The sequence below is a fragment of the Ooceraea biroi genome, chromosome 1, assembly GCF_003672135.1.
Source record: "Ooceraea biroi isolate clonal line C1 chromosome 1, Obir_v5.4, whole genome shotgun sequence".
In the NCBI taxonomy this organism is placed as follows: Eukaryota; Metazoa; Arthropoda; class Insecta; order Hymenoptera; family Formicidae; genus Ooceraea; species Ooceraea biroi.
In genome coordinates, this window is record NC_039506.1 from 17908705 (window position 1) to 17935300 (window position 26596).

At 30.2% G+C, this 26596-nt stretch overlaps 6 protein-coding genes across 22 annotated transcripts in view; 1 reads left to right on the forward strand and 5 right to left on the reverse strand.

Moving 5' to 3' along the window:
* Positions 1-26596, forward strand: part of LOC105283340 (GDP-fucose transporter 1) — a 50945-nt gene that overhangs the window by 6872 nt on the left and 17477 nt on the right. The window contains exon 1 of one of the 2 annotated variants that reach the window (XM_011346028.3): positions 21092-21347. The exons of the other annotated variant lie outside the window; for it this stretch is intronic. The gene's annotated coding sequence lies outside the window, so the exon portion shown is untranslated. Of the gene's footprint in view, positions 1-21091; positions 21348-26596 lie in introns of those variants that run through there. 2 annotated transcript variants of the gene reach the window in all.
* Positions 317-5000, reverse strand: LOC105283332 (odorant receptor 4). Of its 4 annotated transcripts, none has more exons than XR_003406569.1 (9): positions 3282-5000; positions 3050-3169; positions 2807-2924; positions 2373-2637; positions 2140-2253; positions 1743-1833; positions 1044-1189; positions 507-924; positions 317-418 (listed from the first exon to the last, which is right to left on the reverse strand). XR_003406569.1 is itself a non-coding variant. In XM_026969944.1 (9 exons), the coding sequence occupies exons 1-9, from the start codon at positions 3426-3428 to the stop codon at positions 645-647; spliced, it is 1185 nt and encodes a 394-aa protein (XP_026825745.1). In that variant the 5' UTR covers positions 3429-5000; the 3' UTR covers positions 317-644. The 4 variants fall into 4 exon arrangements, 3 of the variants coding, with proteins under 3 accessions (XP_026825745.1, XP_026825727.1, XP_026825683.1); XM_026969944.1 differs by having other exon boundaries at positions 317-695; positions 792-924; XM_026969926.1 differs by having other exon boundaries at positions 317-924; positions 2373-2634.
* LOC109610650 (odorant receptor 24a-like) lies at positions 5095-8993 on the reverse strand. 2 transcript variants are annotated; one of them, XM_020032986.2, is made up of 9 exons: positions 7956-8993; positions 7718-7837; positions 7475-7592; positions 7041-7305; positions 6808-6921; positions 6416-6506; positions 5978-6123; positions 5725-5857; positions 5095-5626 (listed from the first exon to the last, which is right to left on the reverse strand). In XM_020032986.2, the coding sequence occupies exons 1-9, from the start codon at positions 8100-8102 to the stop codon at positions 5579-5581; spliced, it is 1182 nt and encodes a 393-aa protein (XP_019888545.1). In that variant the 5' UTR covers positions 8103-8993; the 3' UTR covers positions 5095-5578. The 2 variants fall into 2 exon arrangements, with proteins under 2 accessions (XP_019888545.1, XP_019888546.1); XM_020032987.2 differs by having other exon boundaries at positions 5097-5626; positions 7041-7302.
* LOC105283333 lies at positions 9698-13227 on the reverse strand. 4 transcript variants are annotated; one of them, XR_894660.3, is made up of 10 exons: positions 12561-13227; positions 12331-12450; positions 12093-12210; positions 11655-11919; positions 11428-11544; positions 11047-11137; positions 10618-10763; positions 10303-10435; positions 10040-10204; positions 9698-9956 (listed from the first exon to the last, which is right to left on the reverse strand). XR_894660.3 is itself a non-coding variant. In XM_011346005.3 (9 exons), the coding sequence occupies exons 1-9, from the start codon at positions 12705-12707 to the stop codon at positions 10157-10159; spliced, it is 1149 nt and encodes a 382-aa protein (XP_011344307.1). In that variant the 5' UTR covers positions 12708-13227; the 3' UTR covers positions 9698-10156. The 4 variants fall into 4 exon arrangements, 3 of the variants coding, with proteins under 3 accessions (XP_011344307.1, XP_019888542.1, XP_011344306.1); XM_011346005.3 differs by having other exon boundaries at positions 9698-10204; positions 11655-11883; XM_020032983.2 differs by having other exon boundaries at positions 9698-10204; positions 11655-11916.
* LOC105283336 lies at positions 14923-19645 on the reverse strand. 4 transcript variants are annotated; one of them, XR_894662.3, is made up of 10 exons: positions 18986-19645; positions 18757-18876; positions 18516-18633; positions 18081-18345; positions 17849-17962; positions 16185-16275; positions 15748-15893; positions 15465-15597; positions 15193-15366; positions 14923-15109 (listed from the first exon to the last, which is right to left on the reverse strand). XR_894662.3 is itself a non-coding variant. In XM_011346008.3 (9 exons), the coding sequence occupies exons 1-9, from the start codon at positions 19130-19132 to the stop codon at positions 15319-15321; spliced, it is 1008 nt and encodes a 335-aa protein (XP_011344310.1). In that variant the 5' UTR covers positions 19133-19645; the 3' UTR covers positions 15113-15318. The 4 variants fall into 4 exon arrangements, 3 of the variants coding, with proteins under 3 accessions (XP_011344310.1, XP_019888547.1, XP_011344309.1); XM_011346008.3 differs by lacking the exon at positions 14923-15109 and having other exon boundaries at positions 15113-15366; positions 18081-18171; XM_020032988.2 differs by lacking the exon at positions 14923-15109 and having other exon boundaries at positions 15113-15366; positions 18081-18342.
* LOC105283337 lies at positions 21508-25582 on the reverse strand. 6 transcript variants are annotated; one of them, XM_020032981.2, is made up of 10 exons: positions 24361-25581; positions 24132-24251; positions 23891-24008; positions 23456-23720; positions 23224-23337; positions 22834-22924; positions 22400-22545; positions 22124-22256; positions 22019-22021; positions 21508-21717 (listed from the first exon to the last, which is right to left on the reverse strand). In XM_020032981.2, the coding sequence occupies exons 1-10, from the start codon at positions 24505-24507 to the stop codon at positions 21685-21687; spliced, it is 1170 nt and encodes a 389-aa protein (XP_019888540.2). In that variant the 5' UTR covers positions 24508-25581; the 3' UTR covers positions 21508-21684. The 6 variants fall into 6 exon arrangements, with proteins under 6 accessions (XP_019888540.2, XP_019888538.2, XP_011344314.1 ...); XM_020032979.2 differs by having other exon boundaries at positions 22019-22045; XM_011346012.3 differs by having other exon boundaries at positions 21508-22045; positions 23456-23546; positions 24361-25582.

Genomic DNA, 26596 nt, shown 5'->3' on the forward strand with positions numbered 1-26596 from the left:
CTTGCGGCTTACAATTAAGAGTTACGATATTTTAAAGGCAAAATATGTCGTTCTTGAAGAAAATCAAGTCGTGCTTTAGGTATATAGATAACTGGTGCCACCCCCAATTTTAATAATTTTTTAATATGTCATCAAGGTCATCGCTCTGAGTGACTTTCAAAAGTTATAACCGACTCTCATTGTTTATTAAAAAGTTATTAACAAAAGAAGTTTAATGGTTTTGCATGAATTTTCACCTATCCACGCCAAACAAGAACTTGATCTTGACGTATATTATAGAGGTAAATTATAATATTTCACTTATTAATCATCACCATTCCATTTCTTCTTATCCGTAAATTTTATTCGAATGATAAATATTACATGTTTATCGTGAGAAACATTTCAGATCTGATTTTATCAATTCAACTGATTGTACCTATGAACCAACTAATGCTTTTCTTTGTTTTCTTTGTTTTCTTTATTTACTTTATAACGTTTGATTTTGAGAGAAAAATACTACCTACCTTCTAGTTTTTTGAGTTCAATGGGACAAGAGAATATCGGCATTTTCATTGAGTGTTATATATTTATTTACTCTATTCTATTTATATCTATTTCTTCTATTCTAATTTGATATTATTGGATATGTTATATGTTCGTTATTATTGCAAAGATAGCATGAGAGTGAAGTAAGATACTGATGCACTTACTAGCTGCAAACAAATGTATTTTCCTTAATTTATCTTTCTTCTTATTTTTGAACATTGCACGTACGTATTATTTATATATCTGTAAATGTATAACTTTACCGAAGCAAAGCACTCTAGAGACAATGTGAATAATCCACCGATAGTCAACGTGAAAACTTTGTTATTTCTTTGTAATAAGAACAAGATCAATTTTTGTATCTGCAGCGGTGCTAGATACCATGGAACATTGTACCTATGGAAAATATGACATAGAATTAATAATTTGAGAAGCATAAAAAATATACTAGCGTGTTCATGAATAAAAATTGTGCAGTTAAAAATATGAGCATTGTACGTAAAAATGGAGCTTACACGATAAGAAATACGTGATGATTATAATCCGTAATTTCCTGTCCGATATAGTTTCCTACGAACATGTATATAAAAATAAAAATTATAAAAAGGAGATGTTCTGTTGTCTTTTCTATTTCCTGCATAGGTGATTCAATCTGAAATATCTAAAACACCGTCATTGCGCAATTAATACATTAACATCTATAATAAATATCATCTATAATAACATAAATAACATCTATAATAATATTGGTAAAACTATCGAATAGGAGAGCCCACTCGTATGACCTTGACATGTGTTATAAACACCCCCCTGAGTAATCCGCAAAAGATTTTAGTTGTCGTTCGTTGTTTATTAAAAAGTTATTAACAAAAGCAGTGGCTTGTTAACAAAAGCAAGGCTTCTTAGGACAATGTTCTTGACAACATATGTGAATGACAAGATTGACCGAGGGAAGTCCCCTATTTGGTAGTTTTACTATAATATTTATAACATAACATCTTTAAAATTTTCATTTCCAATACAATTCTTAGTAAATTTATAAACCTTTGTGTTTAAGCAATTATTATAGAATCATATTTTGAATCTAATTTCTTAATATTTTAAAATAATTTTTAATAGGCTATTTATCTTTTTATTGATGGTTTCTTTTGTATCAAATTTTATAAACTTACGTAGATAGCTTATAAGTAAGTCTCGAATGTAAGAAAACTTACGCCATAAAGATTAAAACTCATGCAGAGCACAATAACCATTATGATAATGAAAAATGATCGATCCATGCTTTTCTCAAGAAATATGGCAAACCTTTAAAAAAATGGATGTAATTAGACTATAATAAAAGTTGCTACAAAATATTTAATTAAATTTTAATTGCGTCTTTTATCAAAGGATAATCTTTATTTAACTACACTTTGTAAAATTAAGTTGTTCCATACAGCACACAGTACTTTGTAATACCTAAAACTTGTAATTCCTATCAGCACTCGTTTTTAGTATTGGTTCGTACTATTTTAAATGTTTAGACTGATTCATAGCTACCCGGAAAGGAATACGTTTTACATTGTTTTATCCATGTTATCGGAAATAATGTATTATCATATAAATACTAACTCCGTAGCTTTGCGATGAATGTCCACGGCACAGATAACCTCTTTGTAAACCATGGTTTTATTTTTTAACGTAATACTTTGTAACGTGATCGTTATTGCGTGTTCGAAGCGATAGCTGTAAATAATATCTCCGCAATAATTATCTTGGTTTTCTACATCTTATGAAGTAAAAACCTTTTTTTGTCACAATGTGAATTAAAACTCCCCATTTTGAGTTTTTAAATAATTCTTTACCTAGCAATTCTGAACATTCCACAGATATGTTTAAAACATGATAATAGCATTGTCCCTATCGCTAAAAATGAAAATCCTCCTACAACAGCGACTGCGTTTAGATGCAGAAACACTAAATAGAAGTGTTTTTCTTGTATGGCGAAGTATTTAGTCACAGTTACTATGAGGTGGCGCGCGTAGGTCACATTTTTGGGCATAATCATATCAAAAATGAATGGCCAACATTGCATTGCAATAAGACAAGCCAGATCGCATATTGCAACTACTAAATATTATCTCTTTTAGAGAAATAATAAGACACATACATGTATGAGCAATATAATATAATACAATACAACAAATCAGTAAATCATAAAATATTGTAACCTAATTTACAATACTTCACAAATTTCTAAATAATCACAATGATAAACATCAACAAGTCTGTTTCTTACTTATGAAGCCGACTGTTATTCGTTTCCCAATGTTTCCATATTTGTTATAGATAGCAATTTCTTTCGAATCCTTTAGCCTCTTGTAGATATATTGAAATTGCTCTAATAAATATTTTATCTATCGTATTAACAATATTTTATGCTGTATAGCATTATAAAGTATGAAAGAACATTTTTACATATCATACTCTATTTGTTATTTACAATTTATTTAATTTTAGAAAAAATAAAAAACTAACTTACAGTTTCTATGTTAATCCAAAAGGAGATATACTTAATCAGAAGAAAAGTAAAATACATTGACATACAAAGCAAATTAATAGTAAATTCAAAGGAGTATTCTACAAAATAAAGTCGTGAAAGCTGTAATTAAAAATTTATTGAGAGTTATTTACTTCAAACCTCATTGCCTCATCTAAATGACATGTAAATTGTAAAATAGCAAACACTAGCAGGATTAGATATATTCACGTACCACGAATACGATGAAGCTTGTCAAACTACTAAGACACAACGCTGCCTGAAATCGAGCAAACCTTGATTGGTGATAAGGCCATAAGCCAACAGCGAGTAATAAAATTCTATTCCAGCTGAAGTACCGTTCTTGGACGGAGATACTCATTTTATAAATGATTCTGAGTTTATCGAGTTACGTTTGACTGCAAAATATTTTGTGACGGTTCGTGAAACCTCATCTCGCATAGGAGCACTTGCGAATTATATAATCATATAACATTATATAACATTGTATCAATTTTCTTTACCAAAGTAAATTGCCACGCAAATTGTTTAATAAAATAGACAGAGTATAAGATAGCACATAATGCGATCGATACACTCATACTTTGTCACCTACTCCCGAGAAGAAGACGACGATTAAGTGATCAATATAATGTTGAGGGAAATTCGACACGTGGTTACTTCTCACGGAAAAATATTCGTAAAATAATATCTTGGTCGAAATTCACATGCGTAGTTTACCCTTTTTTTAACGGCAGAAGTTCATGCGTTTCATTCCAATGTGTGCATTCGTACAGTTCACTTCTTCGTTGAAAACAGCAGTGTACGATATATCTTAAAAATATCTATAACATTACTTGAAGCCGCGGTATTAACTGATAAATAACAGCAGTTCTAACAGGTTTCTCTTTTTTATCTGCATTTGAGCTAACTCAAAAGAATCTAGAATTTGATTTTAAATATCGAAAAATTTATATTTAAGTATTTATATATAAATATTTATGCTATTATTTTGTAACAAATTTCCATCAAGTGCATTAATACCAACGATACCAACTTTGCTATTGAACTTGATATTTAACCAATTCATGATGAAATAATCAATTAACATTTAATTAAAGTTTAATACAAATTTTAATAAGCAAACAAGAATATTACTTCCTGCACATATATTTTACTTATATATATATAAATGTTTTATATAAAACCGTAGATAAACGGCACCGTACACTGCAGAGGCTTCAAAGATTCCTAAATCGTGCGTCAAGAGCAGATCTGTGCTTTTGCAAACTTACGATAAACGCGATGTAAAATAGTAACAGATTGTCTCTAAGTCCAATTTGCGTTAGTACGTATTGTAGTGAATACGTTGCTCTTATTTGTTCATTTTTTGAAATTCTCTCTTTTAAGATCTCCTCTTTGTTGCTGCAACTACTTCCAATCACGATATCAAGAACATAAAGTTTTACAACTTTTCTTCCTGCAGTATACTTGCTGAATAAAGTTCTTTCATATACGTTTTTTATTCGTGTCTCTCACGTTTTACGTTTTCCATAAAATTCACAACAGTAGTATAATATAGTAGTAGTATAGTGGATTTAAGGTTTATAGTTATTTATCTACGTGGGATCCCATGTAAATATAAATACCCTTTCATCTAAAACGAATGCTTAGAAAATTATGTTTCACTGATTAAAGTTTTTAAGTACCTTTTTAATAAAGAACGGACAATAACTAAACCTTTTTGACAGTTATTCAGTAAAATGACTTCAATAACGTATGTGTCAAAGTGAAAGTTATTTGAGTTAACTTGCCTAACTGAATTATTACCGAAATGTTTTATAAATATGTCTTTACTTAACTATTTGCTCAACTGAATAATTATCGAACGTTTTAGTAAATATCACTTTGCTTAATTATATCTGACAGTTACTTCAGAAGAACCTAAATTTATTGTTTTTAATCATCTTAATATCTTACACTATTAATTCATACGTTCTTGCATCTTAATTATATAGAATAATTAATAAATAATGCTGAAATAAACATATTGTTTTACTACCATATATTTCCTTATAGAATACAATATCTTCGCAAGCTCGATCACTGAATATTTAATATTTACTTTACTTCTTCACATAATTAAGTAACATACTTAATATTTAATACTTAATACTTAATATTTAAATTACTATAATATGTCACGTATTAATCATCACCATACCATCCCTTCTTATTCGCAACTTTTAGTCGAATGATAAATTTTATACGTTTAAATGTGAGAAAAACTTCAGACCTGGTTTTGTCTGTTTATCTGATTGTACCTACAAGTCAAATAATATTTCTCTTTGCTTACTTTATGCATAAAATTATGGTTTTGAAAGGAAAATGCTACCAATCTTCTTAGCAACTTCCTAAGTTTTTGAACTCAATGTGAGATAAGAGAATGTCGGTATTTTCGTTTCCAGTTTTATATCTATTTACTCTATTCTAATGTACGATATTATTGGATGTGTTATATTTTCGTTATTATTAGAAAGAAAGCATAAGAGTGCAGTAAGATACCGATGCACTTACTAGCTGCAAACAAATATATTTTCCTTAGTTTACCTTCCTCCTTACTTTTGAACAATGCACGTACGTATTATTTATGTATATCATTAACTGTATAACTTTACCGAAGCAAAGCACTCTATAGATAATGTGAATAATCCACCGAGACTTAATGCGAAAGCTTTGTTACTTCTTTGTAATAAGAACAAGGTCAACTTCTGTATCTGCAACGGTGCTAAGTACCATGGAGTATTGTATCTATAAAAAACATGGCATAGAATTGATAATTTGAGAATTATAAAAAGATGTACGAGCGCTTTCATCACTGAAAATTACATAAATAAAACTGTAAGAACCACAGATAAAAATATTGCTTACACCGTAAGAAACATATGATTATTATAATCTGTAATTTCCTGTCCAGCGTAGTTGGCTACAAACATGTATATAAAAATAAAAATGATAAGAAGAAGATGTCCCATTATCTTTTCTATTTCTTGCACAGGTGATTCAATTTGAAATATCTAAAACATTGTCATTGTGCAATTAATACCTTACATCTCTAGTAATTATCTATTTATTATAATAATATATCTTTGAAATTAATCATTTCATATGCAATTTCTAGCAACTTTTTAAAATTTTATGTTTAAGCAATTAGCATGATATTAGAATTTAGTTTCTTAATATTTTAAAATGATGCTTAATAGAGTATTTATCTTCTTATTACCAATTTTTGTCGAATTTTTTTCGTATTAAATATTGCAAAATGCTACGTAGATCACTCCTAAGTAATATTGTATGTAAAAAACTTACTGCATAAAAATTCAAACTCATACAAAGCACAGTAATCATTGTAACAAAGAAAAGTGATCGTTCCATGTCGCCCACAAAAACTTTGGCAAACCTTTAAAAAATGGAATAATATAATTAAATTAAAATAAGTTACTATGAAATAATTTAATTTTACAATTAAATTCTAATTGTATGTTTGACCATTTGTATTTCACTACATTTTTTCAATTATCTGCAATAATTGCTCCATACAGCTGCAAGTAGTATTAAAATTGTAATTCTTATTAGTTCTCGTTCTCTGTATTAATGCATACTATTTTATAATAATATATAATGATAGCTGCCAGAAAAATCCCGTTCTGTTATCGAAGTCATTGGTAATAATGTATACATATTATCATATAAATACTAACTGCATAGCTTTGCGATGAATGTCCACGGCATAGATCAATTCCTTGTAAATCCTTGTTTCATTTTTTAAGCCAATACTTTGTAACGTAGCCAGTATTGCTCGGTCAAAGCGATAGCTGTAAATAGTATTTCCGCTATAATTATATTGGTTTTCTAGATCCCATGAAGTAAAAACTGTTCTTCTCACAATGTGAATAAATATCCGTTTTCCGATTTCCTGATTTTATTTCTTTACCTAGCAATTCTGAACATTCCACAGATAAGTTTGAAACATGATAACAGCATTGTCCCTACCGCTACGAATGCAATTGATCCTATAGCAAGAACTGCGTTTAGATGCAGAAGAAATAAATAGAAATCTTTTTCTTGTACGGCGAAGGAATTAGTCATGACCTCTATGAAGTGATGCGCGTAGGTCTCATTTTTGGGTATAATCATATCCAAAATGTATGGCCCACATTGTATTGCAGTAAGATAAACATGATTGCATATTGCAACTACTAAACATTATCTTTTTTAAAGAAACAATAGATACATATATGCATGAGCAATATAATACAATACAACAAAGCTTAATTTCTTGCAAATATTGTAATGTTTATAATACCTACTTCATTACTAAAATTACTAAATAATCACAATTTGAAAAATTAATATGTTGTTTCTTACTTATAAGGGCGATCGTTATTCGTTTTCCAATATTTCCATATTTGTTATAGATTGCAATTTCTTTCGAATCCTTTAGCCTCTTGTAGATGTCTTGAAATTGCTCCAATGCATATCTTATCTATCGCATTAACAATATTTTATGCTGCATAGCATTATAAAGTATGAAAGAAAATGTTTACATGTTATATTATACTTTATTGCTGGAATTTATTTAGGTTTGAAAAAAATTAAAAAATAGCTCACAGTTTCTATGTTAAGCCAAAAGGAGATATACTTAATCAGAAGAAAAGTAAAATACGTTGACGTACAAAGCAAATGAATATTAAATTCAAAGGAGTAATCCGTAAAACGAAGTCTTGAAAGCTGTAATGAAAAATTTATTGAGATTTGCTTCAAATATTTGCTTCAGAAATCATAGCCTCATCTACATGACATATAAATTGTAAAATAGCAAACACTAGGATTACAAATATTCACGTACCATTAATATGACGAAGCTTATCAAAATACTGAGAAAAAATGTTGTCTGAAATCGAACAACTTGTGATTGTTGATAAGGCCACAAGCCAACAGCGAGTAATATAATTTTATTGTAGCTGAAATACCGTTCTTGGACGGAGATACTCATTTTACAAACGATCCTGAGTTGATCGAGATACGTTTGACAGAAAAATATTTTGTGACGGTTCGTAGAACCTCATTTGCATAAGAGCACTTGCGAATTATATAATCATATAACATTATATAAAATTGTATCATTTTTCTTTACCAAAGTAAATTGCCACGCAAATTGTTTAATAAAATAAACAGAGTATAGGATAGCACATAATGCGATCGATACACTCATACTTTGTCACTTACTCCCTAGAAGACGACGATTAAGTGATCAATATAATGTTGAGGGAAATTCGACATGTGGTTACTTCTCACGGAAAAATATTCGTAAAATAATATCTTGATCGAAATCCATGCATGCGTAGTTTATCTTTTCCCTAACGCAAGAATTTCATGCGTTTCATTCCACTTTGTGCAGTCGTACAGTTCACTTCTCTGTTAAAGACAACAGCGTGCGATGTATCTCAAAGATATCTATACCATTACTTGAAGTCGCGGTAATGACTAATAAATACCAGCAGTTTCTTGCAGGTATAGCTTTTTTTCATATGCATTTGGATTTACTCAGAAGAATCTAGAAGTACTGTTTTTAAATATCGAAATATGTTATTGTTGAGAAAACTAGTTTAAACTTCGCGCTAATTCTGCTCAATTGTCTCGGGAAGATTCGGGCATCAAATATCGATAGACAAATATCGGCACGACGAGACGCGTAGCGATGTATTCGACCCTTTTCTCACGCGACCGTTGTAGCGAGCGAACGTACTGAGCGAGCGAACAAATAAGTGGATCCACTGGCGGATAGTTACTGGCGAATAGTTTACCGATATAGAATTAAGGCGGATTTGTGCACAGATCTGAAAAACGAAAAAGGCGACTGATATCTGGAAGTCACGGAATCAATCGGATGAGTAGAAATTTTTCTTTAATTTGATTTATGAGATTCTTTGCTTGAACAAAGCATGGGCTATTTTTGTATTTTCTTTTCTTGTGACTTTGAGGTTCACACGTATATTTTCTTGCTTATTTGTATGTGATTGATATATAATTATTTGAAACTGTTTGAATGTATTGTTACATATTTTTCGTAATTATATATATATACATTTTCTTTTGTTTATTGAAATACTGAACACATTTATTTATACCTTATCTCGCACATTTGTAAAGGGAAATAATCAAATTTCAACAGTTATGTTATTATTTTATACTGTCAAGTGCATTAATGCCGACTTTTGTATTTATATTTGTACACTCTGTTCGCATTTGTTTTGACGAGACTCTTACATGATGCTAACTATGATAGAAGACAGAGACTGAGAATGGGGGTCAGTAGAGTGCAGTGCTTACGAGGGATACTGATCTACTACTGGTAGCTACTGGTTAGGAGCGTTAGGAGGGATCAATAGAAATGTGACGACATTAAGGAAAGACGCTAATGTGACGATTTAAAAAATCTATTTTTTTGCATTTTCTTAATGCTTGAGATTTTGCAAATATGTCCATAAATAGTATATTGAAATTCGCAATGAGCTAAAACCTTCTGTAGATTAATCGGGATGTGATCTCTATAATTTTATACATAGAATAAATAATGCAAAACTAATATTGTTTTAATACCATATATTTCCTTCTAGATTTACAATACCTCACAGGCACGATTACTGAATATTTAATATTTAATTTACTTCTCCAAATAATTTATTAACATACTTAATATTTAAATTACTATAATATTTCACGCACGTAATATTTCCCATTATCATATCATTCCTTCTTATCCGCACATTTTATTCGAATGATAACTTTTATACGTTTAAATATCAGAAACACTTCAGATTTGGTTTTGCAACTTATCTAATTGTACCTATAAGTCAATTAATGTCTCTCTTTGCTTACTTTATGCATAACGTTATGGGTTTAAAAGAAAAATACTACCAAATCTCTTACCATTTTCCTAAGTTTTTAAGGTCAATGGGAAGAAAATATCGGCATTTTCATCTAGTTTTATATCTATTTACCCTATTCTAATATACGGTATTATTGGATGTTATATATTCGTTATTATTACAAAGATAGCATAAGCGTGAAGTAAGATACTGATGCACTTACTAGCTGCAAACAAATATATTTTCCTTAGTTTACCTTCCTCCTTACTTTTGAACACTGCATGTACGTATTATTTATGTATATCATTAAATATATAACTTTACCGAAGCAAAGCACTCTATGGATAATGTAAATAATCCACCGATACTCAATGTGAAAGCTTTGTTACTTCTTTGTAATAAAAACAAGGTCAACTTTTGTATCTGCAATGGTGCTAAGTACCATGGAGCATTGTATCTATAGAAAATATGGTATTAGAATTGATAATATGATTGTTAATAACTTAACTTAAATTGATTGAGAATAATAAAAAGATATACGAGTACTTTCAGCACTGAAAATTACACAAATAAAAATATAAGCATCACAGATAAAAATCAAGAAACACGGTAGTGTCTCGCGCCAAGTATATTACTTACACCGTAAGAAATATATGATTATTATAATCCGTCATTTCCTGTCCAGCATAGTTAGCTACAAACATATATATAAGAAGAAAAATGATAAGTTGAAAATGTCCCACTGTCTTTTCTATTTCTTGCATAGGTGATTCAATTTGAAATATCTAAAACATTGTCATTGTGCAATTAATACCTTACATCTCTAGTAATTATCTATTTAATATAATAATATATCTGAAATTAATCATTTCATATGCAATTTCTAGCAACTTTTTAAAATTTTATGTTTAAGCAATTAGCATGATATTAGAATTTAGTTTCTTAATATTTTTAAATGATGCTTAATAGAGTATTTATCTTCTTATTACCAATTTTTGTGGAATTTTTTTCGTATTAAATATTGTAAAATGCGTAGATCATAAGTAATAGTGTATATACAAAACTTACTCCATAAAGATTCAAACTCATACAAAGTACAGTAATCATTGTAACAATGAAAAGTGATCGTTCCATGCCGCCCACAAAAAATTTGGCAAACCTTTAAAAAATGGATGTAATTAGATCAAAATAAGTTACTTCGAAATAATTTAATTAAATATTAATTGCATGTTTGACCATCTGAATGTAACTACATTTTTTTACTTAATTGCAATAATTGCCCCATACAGCAACAATTAGCATTAAAATTTTAATTCCTATTAGTTCTCTGTATTGATGCATACTATTTTATGTTTATAGTGATAGCTTCCAGAAAAATACCATTTTTCATTGCTTTCTCGACGTCATATCAAAATAATAATGTATACATATTATTATATAAATACTAACTGTATAGCTTTACGATGAATGTCCACGGCATAGATAAACTCCTTGTAAATCATGGTTTTATTTTTTAAGGTAATACTTTGTAATGTAGTAGCCGTTATTGCTTGTTCAAATCGGTAGCTGCAAATGATATCTTCGCTATACTTATATCGGCTTTCTGACTTTATGCAGTAACCATTTATCCTCAATGTGAATAAATCTACGTACTGTGGTTTTATATAATTCTTTACCTAGCAATTCTGAACAATCCACAGATATGTTTAAAACATGATAACACCGTTGTTCCTATCGCTAATAATGCAAGGGATCCTACAGCCATAACTGTGTTTAGATGCAGAAGAAATAAATAGAAATATTTTTCTTGTATGGCGAAGTATGTAGTCAAAGCTACTATGAAGCGGCGCGCGTAGGTCTCATTTTTGTGCATAATCACATCAAAAATGTATGGCGCACATTGTACTGCAGTAACACAAGCTTGATTGCATATTGCAACTACTAAACATTATCTCTTTTAGAGAAATAATAAGATACATACATGCATGAACAATATAATAAATTCAACAAAACGGTAAATCATCAAATATTATAATCTAAGTTATAATACTTCAAAACTTTTTAGATAAAGCTTTAGATAGATAATGACAAAAATCAACACGTTTGTTTCTTACTTATGAAGCCGACTGTTATACGTTTTGCAATATTGCCATATTTGTTATAGATAGCAATTTCTTTTGAATCCTTTAGCCTCTTGTAGATGTATTGAAAGTTATCCAATAAATATCTTATCTATCGCATTAATAATATTTTATGCTGCATAGCATTAGAAAGTATGAAAGAAAATTTTTACATATTATACTTATTTGTAGAAATGTATTTAGTTTCGGACAAAATAAAAAAATAGCTTACAGTTTCTATGTTAATCCAAAAGGAGAGATATTTAATCAGAAAAAAAGTAAAATACGTTGACGCACAAAGCAAATTAATAGTAAATTCAAAGGAGTATTCTACAAAACAAAGTCTTGAAAGCTGTAATTAAAAATGTATTGGGATTTATTTGCTTCAACAAATCATTGCCTCATCTGTATGACATGTCAATTGTAAAACAGCAAACACTAGGATTAGAAATATTCACATACCATTAATGTGATGATGCTTATCAAAATACTAAGCAATAATGCTGTCTGAAATCGAGCAATCTTTGATTGTTGATAAGGCCATAAGCCAACAGCGAGTAATATAATTCTATTCAAGCTGAAATACCGTTCTTGGACAGAGGTACTCATTTTACAAAGCGATCCTTAAGTTAACGAGTTACGTTTGACTGCACAATATTTTGTGACGGTTCATGGAACCTCATCTCGCATAGAAGCACTTGCGAATTATATAATCATATAACATTATATATATATAATTGTATCAGTTTTCTTTACTAAAGTAAAGCAATTGCCACGCAAATTGTTTAATAAAATAGACAGAGATATAGGATAGCACATAATGCGATCGATACACTCATAATTTGTCACCTACTCCCTAGAAGAAGAAGTAAGTGGACAATATAATGTTGAAGGAAATTCGATGTAGTTACTTCTCACGGAAAAATATTCGTAAAATAATATCTTGGTCGAAACCCACGCATGCGTAGTTCACCTTTTCTTTAACGGCAGAATTTTATGCGTTCCATTCCACTGTGTGCATTCGCAAAGTTCACTTCTCCGTTGACAGCAGCGTGCGATATATCTCAAACATATCTATAACAGTACTCGCAACCGCGGTATTAACTGATAAATATTAACAGCTTTTAGCAGGTATAGTCTTTTTATCTTCATTTAGAAGAATCTAGAGTTAAAATCGATATCTGGTTTTAAATATCGAAATATGTTATGTTATTTTATACTATCAAGTGCATTAAAATGCCGATTTTGCTATTGAATGTGATATTTAACCAATTCATGATGAAATAATAAATTAACATTTAATTAAAATTTAATACGAATTTTGGCGACCAAGAATATTACTTCCTGCACATATATTTTACTTATAAATATACATTTTTCAACTGAATTCCAATGTCATCATTAGCTTAACGGCTTGTTAAAATTTTATAAACATTACATTTTTATGGCAAAGTAGCAATGCATAAATCTTTTATTATTTCTGATTTTTATTTTTATTTATATTCATGTGTGATGTGTTTGAACATGTACCACCACTCTATACTTATTGTCACCCTGTCCGCATTTGTTTTGACGAGACTCTTACATGGTGCCAGCTATGATAGAAAACGGAGAATGGGGGTTAGTAGAGTTTACGAGGGATCAATAGATGAAATGTGACGGTATTAAGGGGAGACACTACTGTGACGGTTTAAAAACTCGATTTTCTTTTACATTTTCTTAATGCTTGAGATTTTGAAAATATGTCCATAAAGAGTATATTTTGTATTAACCTTGGTGGAAAGTTATTATAATTGAGGAACTAAGGACTTGTAATGAGCTACCATTTGCAGATATCAGATTTCTATGGGCGGAATGTATTTAGCAATTTGGACCACCCTGTATTATAGTTATAGTGACAAACCACCAGTATTGCCGGTAAGGACCAGAGTTTTGACATGAGAATATAAAACCTGGATAGGATGGACTGATAGTAGCACAGTATGGACGCTACGAGGACAAGCACCGAATATTTCCGCTACCGAGAATCGAGCGCAGGAAGCAACGTGTGAGAGTACACTATTAAAAAAATATATTTTACTGAAAAAGTACAGCAGCGAAACCGAAGAAATTCTGCCATTGAAGCAAAAGGCCTTTTATATACATCCGGATTAGACGCAGTTTGGTTTGTTACGAAACTATTCTATATAAAATAATTGCAAAACCTTAAAACACCCTTTTCGTTTTTTAAAAATAATTGCAAAGTGAAAAAGTTGTGGCTGCATTTCGAACTTTTATCTTTTGAACGACGCCATTTTGTGGCAAAGTCACGTTTCAAGAAATCCGTACGCTTAAATGAATCTATACTCCTATAGTTTAAACTGACACAAACATTTTTTATTTCGGAGATCCCGTCCAGACAGAGCACGAGCGGCCGCGCACCTCCGACATTTATGCGGAGATACACCGTACACTGCAGAGGCAAATATGAATATTTTTAACTGATACTTTTTTACAACACGTCTAACATATGTACTTCAAAAAGAGTACAATAAAATTTTTAAATAATCACTTGTATTATGTCTCGTGCAAAAAATTCACGACAAAAAAGTGTAATCCTATTTTTCCGGCCGTCACACTAGTATCTCCCCTTTTATGCACTGGATAGTTCAATTTAGCAGCTTACTACATAGAATAAATAATAATAAATTAAATCATTTTTATTGAGATATGCTTCTTTATTGATTTAAAATATCTTTGCAACCTCCGTCACTGAATAGTTAATATTTAATTTATTTAATAACATATAAATTGCTATAACTATAATATTCATATAACAATACTATATATAAACATTTCTATAACATTTTATATAACATTTAAATACAGTAATAAGTAATATATTATAATATTTCACTTATTAATCACTATTGTATTTCTTGTTATCTGCAAATTTTATGTAAATGATAAACTTTATACTTTTAACGTGAGAAACATTTCAGACCTGATTGTGTCATCTAATCTGATTGTACCTACAAGTTAATTAATCTTTCTCATTGCTTACGTTAAGCATAATGATATTAACATTATGCGGTTTTGAAAGAAAAATACTAACAATCTTCTTATCATCTTCCTAATTGTTTAAGCTCAATAGAGACTGTCGGCATTTTCGTCCAGATTAATATCTATTTCCTCTATTCTAGTATACGATATTATTGGATGTGTTATATTTTCGTTATTATTAGAAAGATAGCATAACAGTAAAATAAGATATTGATGCACTTAGTAGCTGCAAACAAATACATTCTCCTTAGTTTACCTTTCTCCTTACTTTTGAACAATGCACGTACATATTATTTATGTATATCATTAAATGTATAACTTTACCGAAGCACAGCTCTCTATAGATAATGTGAATAATCCACCGATACTCAATGTGAAAGCTTTGTTACTTCTTTGTAATAAAAACAAGGTCAACTTTTGTATCTGCAATGGTGCTAAGTACCATGGAGCATTGTATCTATAGAAAATATGGTATTAGAATTGATAATATGATTGTTAATAACTTAACTTAAATTGATTGAGAATAATAAAAAGATATACGAGTACTTTCATCACTGAAAATTTCACAAATAAAAATATAAGCATCACAGATAAAAATATTACTTACACTGTAAGAAATATATGATTATTACAATCCGTAATTTCCTGTCCAGCGTAGTTGCCTGCAAACATGTATATAAAAAGAAAAATGACAAAAAGAAGATGTCCCATTGTCTTTTCTATTTCTTGCAAAGATGATTTAACTTGAAATATCTAAAACACGGTCATTGTACAATTAATACCTTAACATCTGGAATAATATTTATATCTTTAAAATTCATCATTTCCTTTGCAAAATTTAGTGAATTTAAAAAATTATTTTAATTAAAGTTTTTTTAACCTTTGTATTTAAGTATTTAGCATGATATTTAGAATTTATTTTCTTAATATTTTTAAATGATTCTTAATAGGATATTTATCTTCTTATTAAAAATTTTTTTCGAATTAAGTATTGTAAAATTCTATGTGGATCACCCCTAAGTAATATCGAATGTAAAAGCTTACTCCATAAAGATTCAAGCTCATGCAAAACACAGTAATCATTGTAATAACGAAAAGTGATCGTCCTATGTTATTCATAAAAAATATAGCACACCTTTAAAAAATGGATTTAATATAAGTAGATTAAACTAAGTTAACACTAACTAATTTAATTAAATGGTAAAAGTTTACCTTTACACACCACCCTCCAACGGACTTTCGATTGACCTTGATCTTGACCTTGACCCCTAAGGATGTCAAGGCCATTGACCTTTTCCGTCGGTCATTGTTCATTAAAAAGTTATTAACAAAAGAACGTCGATAAGGTGAGCAGTAAGAGAATGAAGTATGAGAATTTGTTGTAAATTAGTAACGAAACAAGTTTGACTAATTATGCACATAAGGAGACATAAGTTTCGAAAATATAGTAGTTTTTTTTTAATATGAACGAACAAAATTTATTTAAAGCAGTGAATCATTAATATATAGAATAGTTTGTTTATAAATACAAAGTATTCTTTATTTTAACCAAAAGCACAAAACAGGGAAATACAAATTATTTTCTGCTTTAATCGAAATTAAAGACTTTTTCGAAACTACTTTAATCGAAAGTAAAAAAATAAGTTTAATTAAAAAATTTTTTAATTGGATTAAAATTTAGATCTAGCATCTCTTTAAAATAAACATTGTAACTGTATACACGGCTGCGTCTAAGTCGTCCAAATTCCTACAAAGTATAAACTTTATACTATAAAGAACAATAATATTTATGTGACATAGTTATCAATTAACATTAAAAGAATTACCTCATGATTTAAATAACGAAATTTTTAACTTTGCGCTTCCTCTCATCTGTATATGCATTTTTTAAGGTAAAAGCCAAAATGTCATGCAAAAATTCCTCGGAAATTGCATATATATATATATGCAAAATTTATAATAATCATTCGATTATGATCCTTAAAATTTTTATTCCAAAACATTTGTCGTATGAATTTAGGCCATGTATTCGCATTACCAACAACATCTTGGACCGCAAGCCAAGGATTATTATTTGTTTGTTCAACTGAATATACCATTATTTATATAATTATTGGAAAATTAATCGAACACTTAACGCACTGACTATACGACACACTGGTTACATTTGATTTCTGACAATATAAGAATATGACCGTGAATATTTGTATATAATCATTGCCATAAATACAGGCAAAGCCCGTCCTCCTGCAAATCTATCTCAAAGGTACAAGTCTAATCCAACCCGTGTCCAAGAAGTAACAGAATCAGTATTAAATTTATATTGTTAATAACTTTTTACTGCACAATGAGCGACGGGAATGGTCAATGAACTTGACATCCTTAGGGGTCAAGGTCAACCGAAGGTCAGTTGGAGGATGGTGTGTAAAGGTAAACTTTTACCAATTAAATTTACTTGTATGTTTGACCATGTTTATTTAACTACATTTTTTAATTATCTGCAATAAGTGCCCCATACAGCAGCAATTACTATTAAAATTGTAATTGTCCTATTACTTCTCGTTCTTCGTATTGATGCATACTATTTTCTGTCTATAATGATAGCTTCCAGAAACATATGTTTTCCATTGCTTTATCGATGTTAGTGGTACTAATTTATGCATATCTATAATAATGTATACATTATCATCTAAATACTAAAAACTAACTCCGTGGCTTTGCGATGTATGTCTACGGCATAGATTAACTCCTTGTAAATAATAGTTTCATTTTTTAAGGTAATACTTTGTAACGTGGCCGGTATTGCTCGGTCAAAGCGGTAGCTGTAAATAGTATTTCCGCTATAACTATATCAGTTTTCTAGGTACTATGAAGTAAAAACATTCTTCTCATAATATGAATAAATATCCGTTTTCTGTTTTTCTACTTTTATTTCTTTACCTTGCAATTCTCAATATTCCACAGATATGTTTGAGACATGATAACATCATTGTTCCTGTCGCTAAAAATGAAACTCCTCCAACAGCACTGGCTACGTATAGATGCAGAAGAAATAAATAGAAATATTTTTCTTGTATGGCGAAGTCTTTAGTCATATGTACTATAAAGCGCTGCACGTAGGTCTCATTTTTGGGCATTATTATATCAAGAATATATGGCCAACAAAGCATTACAATAAAACAAGCCAGATTGTATATTGCAACTACTAAACATTATCTCTTTTAGAGAAACAATAAGATACATGCATGCATGAAGAATATAATATAATACAAAAAATTAGTAAATCCTAATTTCTCAGTAAATATTGTAAGGTAATTTATAATATTGCAATGCTAAATAATCACAATGATAAAAATTAACAAATCTGTTTCTTACTTGTAAGGCCGATCGTTATTCGTTTTGCAATGATCGCATACTTGTCATAGATAGCAATTTCTTTCGAATTCTTTAGCGTCTTGTAGATGTATTGAAATTGCTCCAATAAATATCGTATCTATCGTTTTAAACATAAGTTATACTGCATAGCATTATAAAATATGAAAACAGTTTTTACGTTCATACTTTATTTGTTAGTTACAATTTATTTAGTTTTAAAGAAAATAAAAACCTAACTTACAGGTTCTATGTTAATCCAAAAGGAGAGATGCTTTATTATAAGAAAAGTATAATATGTTGACATACAAAGCAACTGAATATTAAATTCAAAGGAGTAGTCCGCAAAAGACAGTCTTGAAAACTGTAATTGAAAAGTTATTGGGATTTATTTGCTTCAAAAATCATTGCCTCGTCTAAATGACATATAAATTGTAAAATAGCAAATGCTAGGATTAGAAATATTCCCGTACCAAGAAGACGACGAAACTTGTCAAAATACTAAGAAATAATGCTGTCTGAAATCCAACAAGCTTTGATTGTTGATAAGGCCATAAGCCAACAGCGAGTAATATAATTCTATTATAGCTGAAGTACCGTTCATGGAAGGAGATACTCATTATACAAATGATCCTGAGTTTAATGAGTTACGTTTGACTGCACAATATTTTGTGACTGTCTTGAAACCTCATCTCGCATAGGAGCACTTGCGAATTATATAATCATATAACATTATATATAATTGTATCATTTTTCTTTACCAAAGAAAATCGCCATGCAAATTGTTTAATCATATAAACGGAGTATAAGGTAGCACGTAATGCGATCGATATACTCATAATTTGTCACCTACTCCCGAAGAAGACGAGGAGTAAGTGATCAATATATGATGAAAAAAACTCGACATGTGGTTACTTCCCACGGAAAAATATTCGTAAAATAATATCTTCGTCGAAATCCACGCATGCGCATTTCACCTTTTCTTTAACGGTAGATTTTCATGCGTTCCATTCCACTGTGTTCATTCGTAGAGTTTACTTCTCCGTTGAAGACAGCAGAGTGCGATGTATCTCAAAAATATCTATAACAGTACTCGCAACCGCGGTATTAACTGATAAATACTAACAGCTTCTAGCAGGTATAGCCTTTTTTATCTGCATTTGAGTTAGAAGAATCTAGAGTTAAAATCGATATCTGGTTTTAAATAACGAAATGTGTTATGTTATTTTATACTGTCAAGTGCATCAAAATATCGATTTTGCTATTGAATGTGATATTTAACCAATTCATAAGGAAATAATAAATTAACATTTAATTAAAATTTAATACGAAGTTTAGCGACCAAGAATATTACTTCCTACACATATATTTTACTTATATACAGGGTGTCCCGGGTTTTAACCGACAAACTGCGGGAGCATATTCTACTAGTGGAAATAAGAAAAAATTCTTATATCGAGTTTGCTTAGAAATGCTTTATTACAAAGTTATAAACCAATATTGAAAAGAAATATGAGATAAGTAACAACGGATTTTTTCACAAAAATATAAATTATCTACGCAATGATTTAGTGACGCATTTCAAAATGTTGTCCTTGCACATCGATACAAGCTAGACATCGACGTAGTACAGAATTTGTTACAGTACGACATTCCTGAAAATTTTGTTGCATCTCAGTAACTGAATTAGTAATTCGTTGCTTTAAATCTATCTGGTACTCTCCTGTTAGGAAATCTACGTTAATACTCTCGTACGGCAGCTCGTGCATTTCCGTCACAGAATCCGTACACGAAATGAATATCAGTGTATTCCTCATTTAAAAACACTTTTGGCATTCTGATAGTAATTGCTAGTTGACACGACGATTGAAATCTAACGGCTACTGTTGTGAAAGTAACAATCATACTGAATCGTTTCAACATAGTGAACATGAATACATGTGAATACACATAACATAAACATCTTCGACCTTCCAAATTCTACACTATGTTCCGTTGTTACTTATCTCATATTTCTTTTCAATATTGATTTATAACTTTGTAATAAAGCATTTCTAAGCAAACTCGATATAAGAATTTTTTCTTATTTCCACTAGTAGAATATGCTCCCGCAGTTTGTCGGTTAAAACCCGGGACACCCTGTATATACATATAATTTTTCAACTGAATTCCAATGTCATCATTTGTTTAACGGCTTGTTAAAATTTTACAAACATTACATTTTTATGGCAAAGTAGCAATGCATAAATCTTTTATTATTTCTGATTTTTATTTCTATTTATATTCATGTGTGATGTGTTTGAACATGTACCACCACTCTATACTTATTGTCACCCTGTCCGCATTTGTTTTGACGAGGCTCTTACATGGTGCCAGCTATGATAGAAGACAGAGAATGGGGGTCAGTAGAGTTTACGAGGGATCAATAGTTGAAATGTGACGGTATTAAGGGGAGACACTACTGTGACGGTTTAAAAACTCGATTTTCTTTTGCATTTTTTTAATGCTTGAGATTTTGCAAATATGTCCATACAGAGTATATTTTGTATTAACCTTGGTGGAAAGTTATTATAATTGAGGAACTAAGGACTTCTAATGGGCTACCATTTGCAGATATCAGAATTATATGGGCGGAATGTATTTAGCAATTTGGACCACCCTGTATCATAGTTATAGTGACAAACCATCAGTATTGCCTGTAAAGACCAGAATTTTGACATGAGAATATAAAACCTGGATAGGATGGACTGACAGCAGCAAGCAGCACAGTATAGACGCCACGAGGACAAGTACCGAATATTTCCGCTACCGAGATTCGAGCGCAGGAAGCAACGTGTGAGTACACTACTGAAAAAATATATTTTACTGAAAAAGTACAGCAGCGAAACCGAAGAAACTGCCATTGAAGCAGAAGGCCTTTTATATGCGCTTGGATTAGACGCAGTTTTGATTTGTTACGAAACTATTCTATAGAAAATGATTGCAAAACCTTAAATGCGCTTTTCATTGTTTAATAATAATTGCAAAGTGAAGAATTTGTGGCTACATTTCGACCTTTTATCTTTTGAACGACGTCATTTTATGACAAAGTCACGTCTCAAGAAATCCGTACGCTTGACTTATGCTTTTATATAACATTTAAATATAGTAATAATTAAATTATTATAATATTTCACTCATTAATCACCATTTTATTTCTTCTTATCTGCAAATTTTATGTAAATGATACATTTCATACGTTTAATGTGAGAAACATTTCTGACCTGATTGTGTTAGCTAATCTGAATGTACCTACAAGTCAATTAATGTTTCTCATTGCTTATTTTATGCATAACATTATTGTTTCGAAAGAAAAATGCCAATTTTCCTAATTTTTTAAGTTCACTAGAGACTGACGGCATTTTCAAATTTACTCTATTCTAATATACGATATTATTGGATGTGTTATATTTTCGTTATTATTAGAAAGATAGCATAACAGTAAGATAAGATATTGATGCACTTACTAGCTGCAAACAAATAAAAACATTCTCCTTAATTTACCGTTTTCCTTACTTTCAAACAATGAACGTACATATTATTTATGTATATCATTAAATGTATAACTTTACCGAACCAAAGCACTCTATGGATAATGTAAATAATCCACCGATACTCAATGTGAAAGTTTTGTTACTTCTTTGTAATAAAAACAAGATGAACTTCTGTATCTGCAACGGTGCTAAGTACCATGGAGCATTGTATCTATAGAAAACGTGGCATTAGAATTGATAATTTGATTGTTAATAACTTAGCTTAAATTGATTGAGAATTATAAAAAGATGTTCTTTCATCACTGAAAATTACAAAATAAAAATATAAATATCACAGATGAAAATATTGCTTACAACGTAAGAAACATATAATTATTACAATCCACAATTTCTTGTCCAGCGTAGTTCCCTGTAAACAAGTATAAAAAAAGAAAAAAGACAAAAAGAAGATGTCCCATTGTCTTTCCCATATCTTGCCCAGATGATTTAACTTGAAATATCTAAAACACGGTCATTGTCTAATTAATACCTTAACATTTGGAATAATATTTATATGTTAAACATTCATCATTTCCTTTGCAAATTTCAGCGAATTAAAAAATGTTTTTTACTTAAATTTTTTTTAACTTTGTATTTAAGAAAGTAGCATGGTATTTAGAATTTAATTTTTTAATATTTTAAAATGATTCTTAATAGGGTATTTATCTTCTTATTAAAAATTTTTTCGAATTAAGTATTGTAAAATTCTATGTGGATCATTCTAAGTAATATCGAATGTAAAAGCTTACTCCATAAAGATTCAAGCTCATGCAAAGCACAGTAATCATTGTAAGAACGAGAAGTGATCGTTCCATGTTATCCATAAAAAATTTAGCACACCTTTAAAAAATGGATATAATATAAGTAGATTAAAATAAGTTACCACTAAATAATTTAATTACATTTTACTTGTATGTTTGACCATGTTCATTAAACAGTTTTTTAATTATCTGCAATAATTGCCACATAAAGCAGCAATTAATATTAAAATTGTAATTGTCCTATTAATTCTCGTTCTCCGTATTGATGCATACTATTTTATGTCTATAATGATAGCTACCAGAAACATACATTTCCTATTGCTTTATCGATATCATCGATAATAATGTATATGTGTAAATTGTCATCTAAATACTAACTCCATGGCTTTGCGATGTATGTCTACGGCATAGATTAACTCCTTGTAAATAATAGTTTCATTTTTTAAGGTAATACTTTGTAACGTGGCCGGTATTGCTCGGTCAAAGCGGTAGCTGTAAATAGTATTTCCGCTATAGCGATATCAGTTTTCTAGGTACTATGAAGTAAAAACATTCTTCTCATAATATGAATAAATATCCGTTTTCTGTTTTTCTAATTTTATTTCTTTACCTTGCAATTCTCAATATTCCACAGATATGTTTGAGACATGATAACAACATTGTCCCTGTCGCTAAAAATGAAACTCCTGCAACAGCACTGACTACGTATAGATGCAGAAGAAATAAATAGAAATATTTTTCTTGTATGGCGAAGTATTCAGTCATATGTACTATAAAGAGCTGCACGTAGCTCTCATTTTGGGGCATTATCATATCAAGAATAAATGGCCAAGAAAGCATTGCAATAAAGCAAACCAGATTGCATATTGCAACCACTAAACATTATCTCTTTTAAAGAAGCAATAAGATACATGCATGCATAAGGAATATAATATAATACAAAAAATTAGTAAATCCTAATTTCTCAGTAAATATTGTAAGGTAATTTATAATATTGCAATGCTAAATAATCACAATGATAAAAATTAACAAATCTGTTTCTTACTTGTAAGGCCGATCGTTATTCGTTTTGCAATGATCGCATACTTGTCATAGATAGCAATTTCTTTCGAATTCTTTAGCGTCTTGTAGATGTATTGAAATTGCTCCAATAAATATCGTATCTATCGTTTTAAACATAAGTTATGCTGCATAGCATTATAAAGAATGAAAAACGTTTTTTCGTTCATACTTTATTTGTTATTTAAAATTTATTCAGTTTTAGAGAAAATAAAAACCCAACTTACAGGTTCTATGTTAATCCAAAAGGAGACATACTTAGTGATAAGAAACATATAATACGTTGACATACAAAGCAACTGACTATTAAATTCTATGGAATAGTCCGCAAACCAAAGTCTTGAAAACTGTAAGTGAAAATTTATTGGGATTTATTTCCTTCACAAATCAGTGCTTCATCTAAATGACATATCAATTGTAAAATAGCAAACGCTAGGATTAGAAATATTCCCGTACCAAGAAGACGACGAAACTTGTCAAAATACTAAAACCAAACGCTGCCTGAAATCGAGCAAACCTTGATTGGTGATAAGGCCATAATCCAACAGCGAGTAATAAAATTCTATTCCAGCTGAAGTACCGTTCTTGGACGGAGATACTCATTTTATAAATAATCCTGAGTTTCTCGAGTTACGGTTGACTGCAAACTATTTTGTGACGATTCGTGAAACCTCATCTTGCATAGAAGCACTTGCGAATTATATAATCATATAACGTTATATAAAATTGTATCATTTTTCTTTGCCAAAGACAATTGCCATGCGAATTGCTTAATAATATAAACGGTGTGTATGGTACACATATACTGCCATCGATAACTCATAATTTGTCACTTACTTCCGAGAAGAAGACGACGAGGAAGTGATCAATATAATGCTGAAGGAAATTCGACATGTGGTTATTTCCCATGAAAAAATAATATCTTGGTCGGAACCTACGCATGCGTGGTTCACCTTTTCTTTAACGGCAAAATTTCATGCGTTTCATTCCACTGTGTGTATTCGTAAGGTTCACTTCTCCAACAGCAAACAGCATCGTGCGATATATCTCAAAAATATCTATAACATTACTTGAAGCCGCGGTATTAACTGATCAGTACCAGCAGGTTCTTGCAGGTACCTCTGTTTTTCCGCACTTGAGATGACTCAGTAGAATCTAGCGTTACTGGTTTTAAATATCGAAATATGCTATGTTAGTTTATACTGTCAAGTGCATTATTGCCGACTTTGCTATTGAACGTGTTTTTTAACCAATTCATGTTGAAATATAATAATAAATTAACGTTTAATTAAAATTTAATATGAATATCAGCGAACAAGAATAGTACTTCCTGCACGTATATTTTACTTATATATATATACATAGAATTTTTCAACTGAATTCTAATGTAATCATTTATTTAACGTAGCGGCATGTTAAAATTTTATAAACGTATTACATTTTTATCGCAAAGTAGCAATGCATAACTGTTTTGACGAGGCTCTTATGTGATGGCAACTATGATACAAGACGGAGACTGAGAATGGGGGTCAGTAGAATGTAAGGTTTACAATGGATCAATAGTTCAAATGTGATATTAAGGGGAGACCCTAATATGACGGTTTAAAAATATCGATTTTTTTTCATTTTCTTAATGCCCGAGGTTTTGAAAATATGTCAAAGAAAAAAAAATATGTCAAAATGTGTATATTAAAATTAAATCAATTATAGTAGAATGACCGACGTTGGCCGCATCTAGCTGCATGCTATCTGAAAATATTCGGCGTCTCAAGGTACCTAATTCTAAACGACGATTTGTAGCTGACTCTATGACCTTATCCTCATTATATTTATTTGAAGAGACTGCAGGATTCAGTGCAAAAACCGATGCAAGGGATACGAATGTAAAGAAAGAGAGTAAATTACTGACAAAATATATTTTGCTGGAAAAATACAGCAGTGAAACCAAAGAAACTGCCGCTGAAGCAGAAGGCCTCTTATATGCACCCGGATTAAACACAGTTTGGTTTGTTACGAAACTCAACTATTCTATATATAATAATTGTAAAACTGTAAATGCGCTTTTCGTGTTTTAAAACTAATTAAAGAGTTAAAAATTTCGAGCACAAATTCGAACTTTTATCTTTTGAGCGATGCCATTTTGTAGCAAATTCACGTTTCCAGAAATCTGTACGCTTAACTGAATTTATACTCCTATAGTTAAAATTGACACAAACATTTGTTATTTCGGTGATCCCGTTTAGACAGAGCACGAGCGGCCTCGTATCTCCGACTTTTATTTGCTGAGATACTGTACACTCCAGAGGCAAATATGAATATTTTTAACTGATTCTTTTTTTACAACACGTCTAACATATGTACTTCAAAAAGAGTAAAATAAAATTTCAAAATAATCACTTGCATTATGTCTTGTGCAAAACATTCACGACAAAAAAGTGTAATCCTATTTTTCCGGCCGTCACACTAGTATCACCCCTTTATGTACTGTATAGTTCAGTTTAGCAGCTTACTACATAGAATAAAGTATAATAAATTAAATAATTTTTATTGAGATACGTTTCTTTATTCGTTTAAAATATGCAAGCCTCATTACTGAATAGTTAATATCTAATTTCTTTATTAACATTTAAATTGCTATACCTATAATATTTATATAATAATAATTTATATAAGCATTTATATAATAACATTT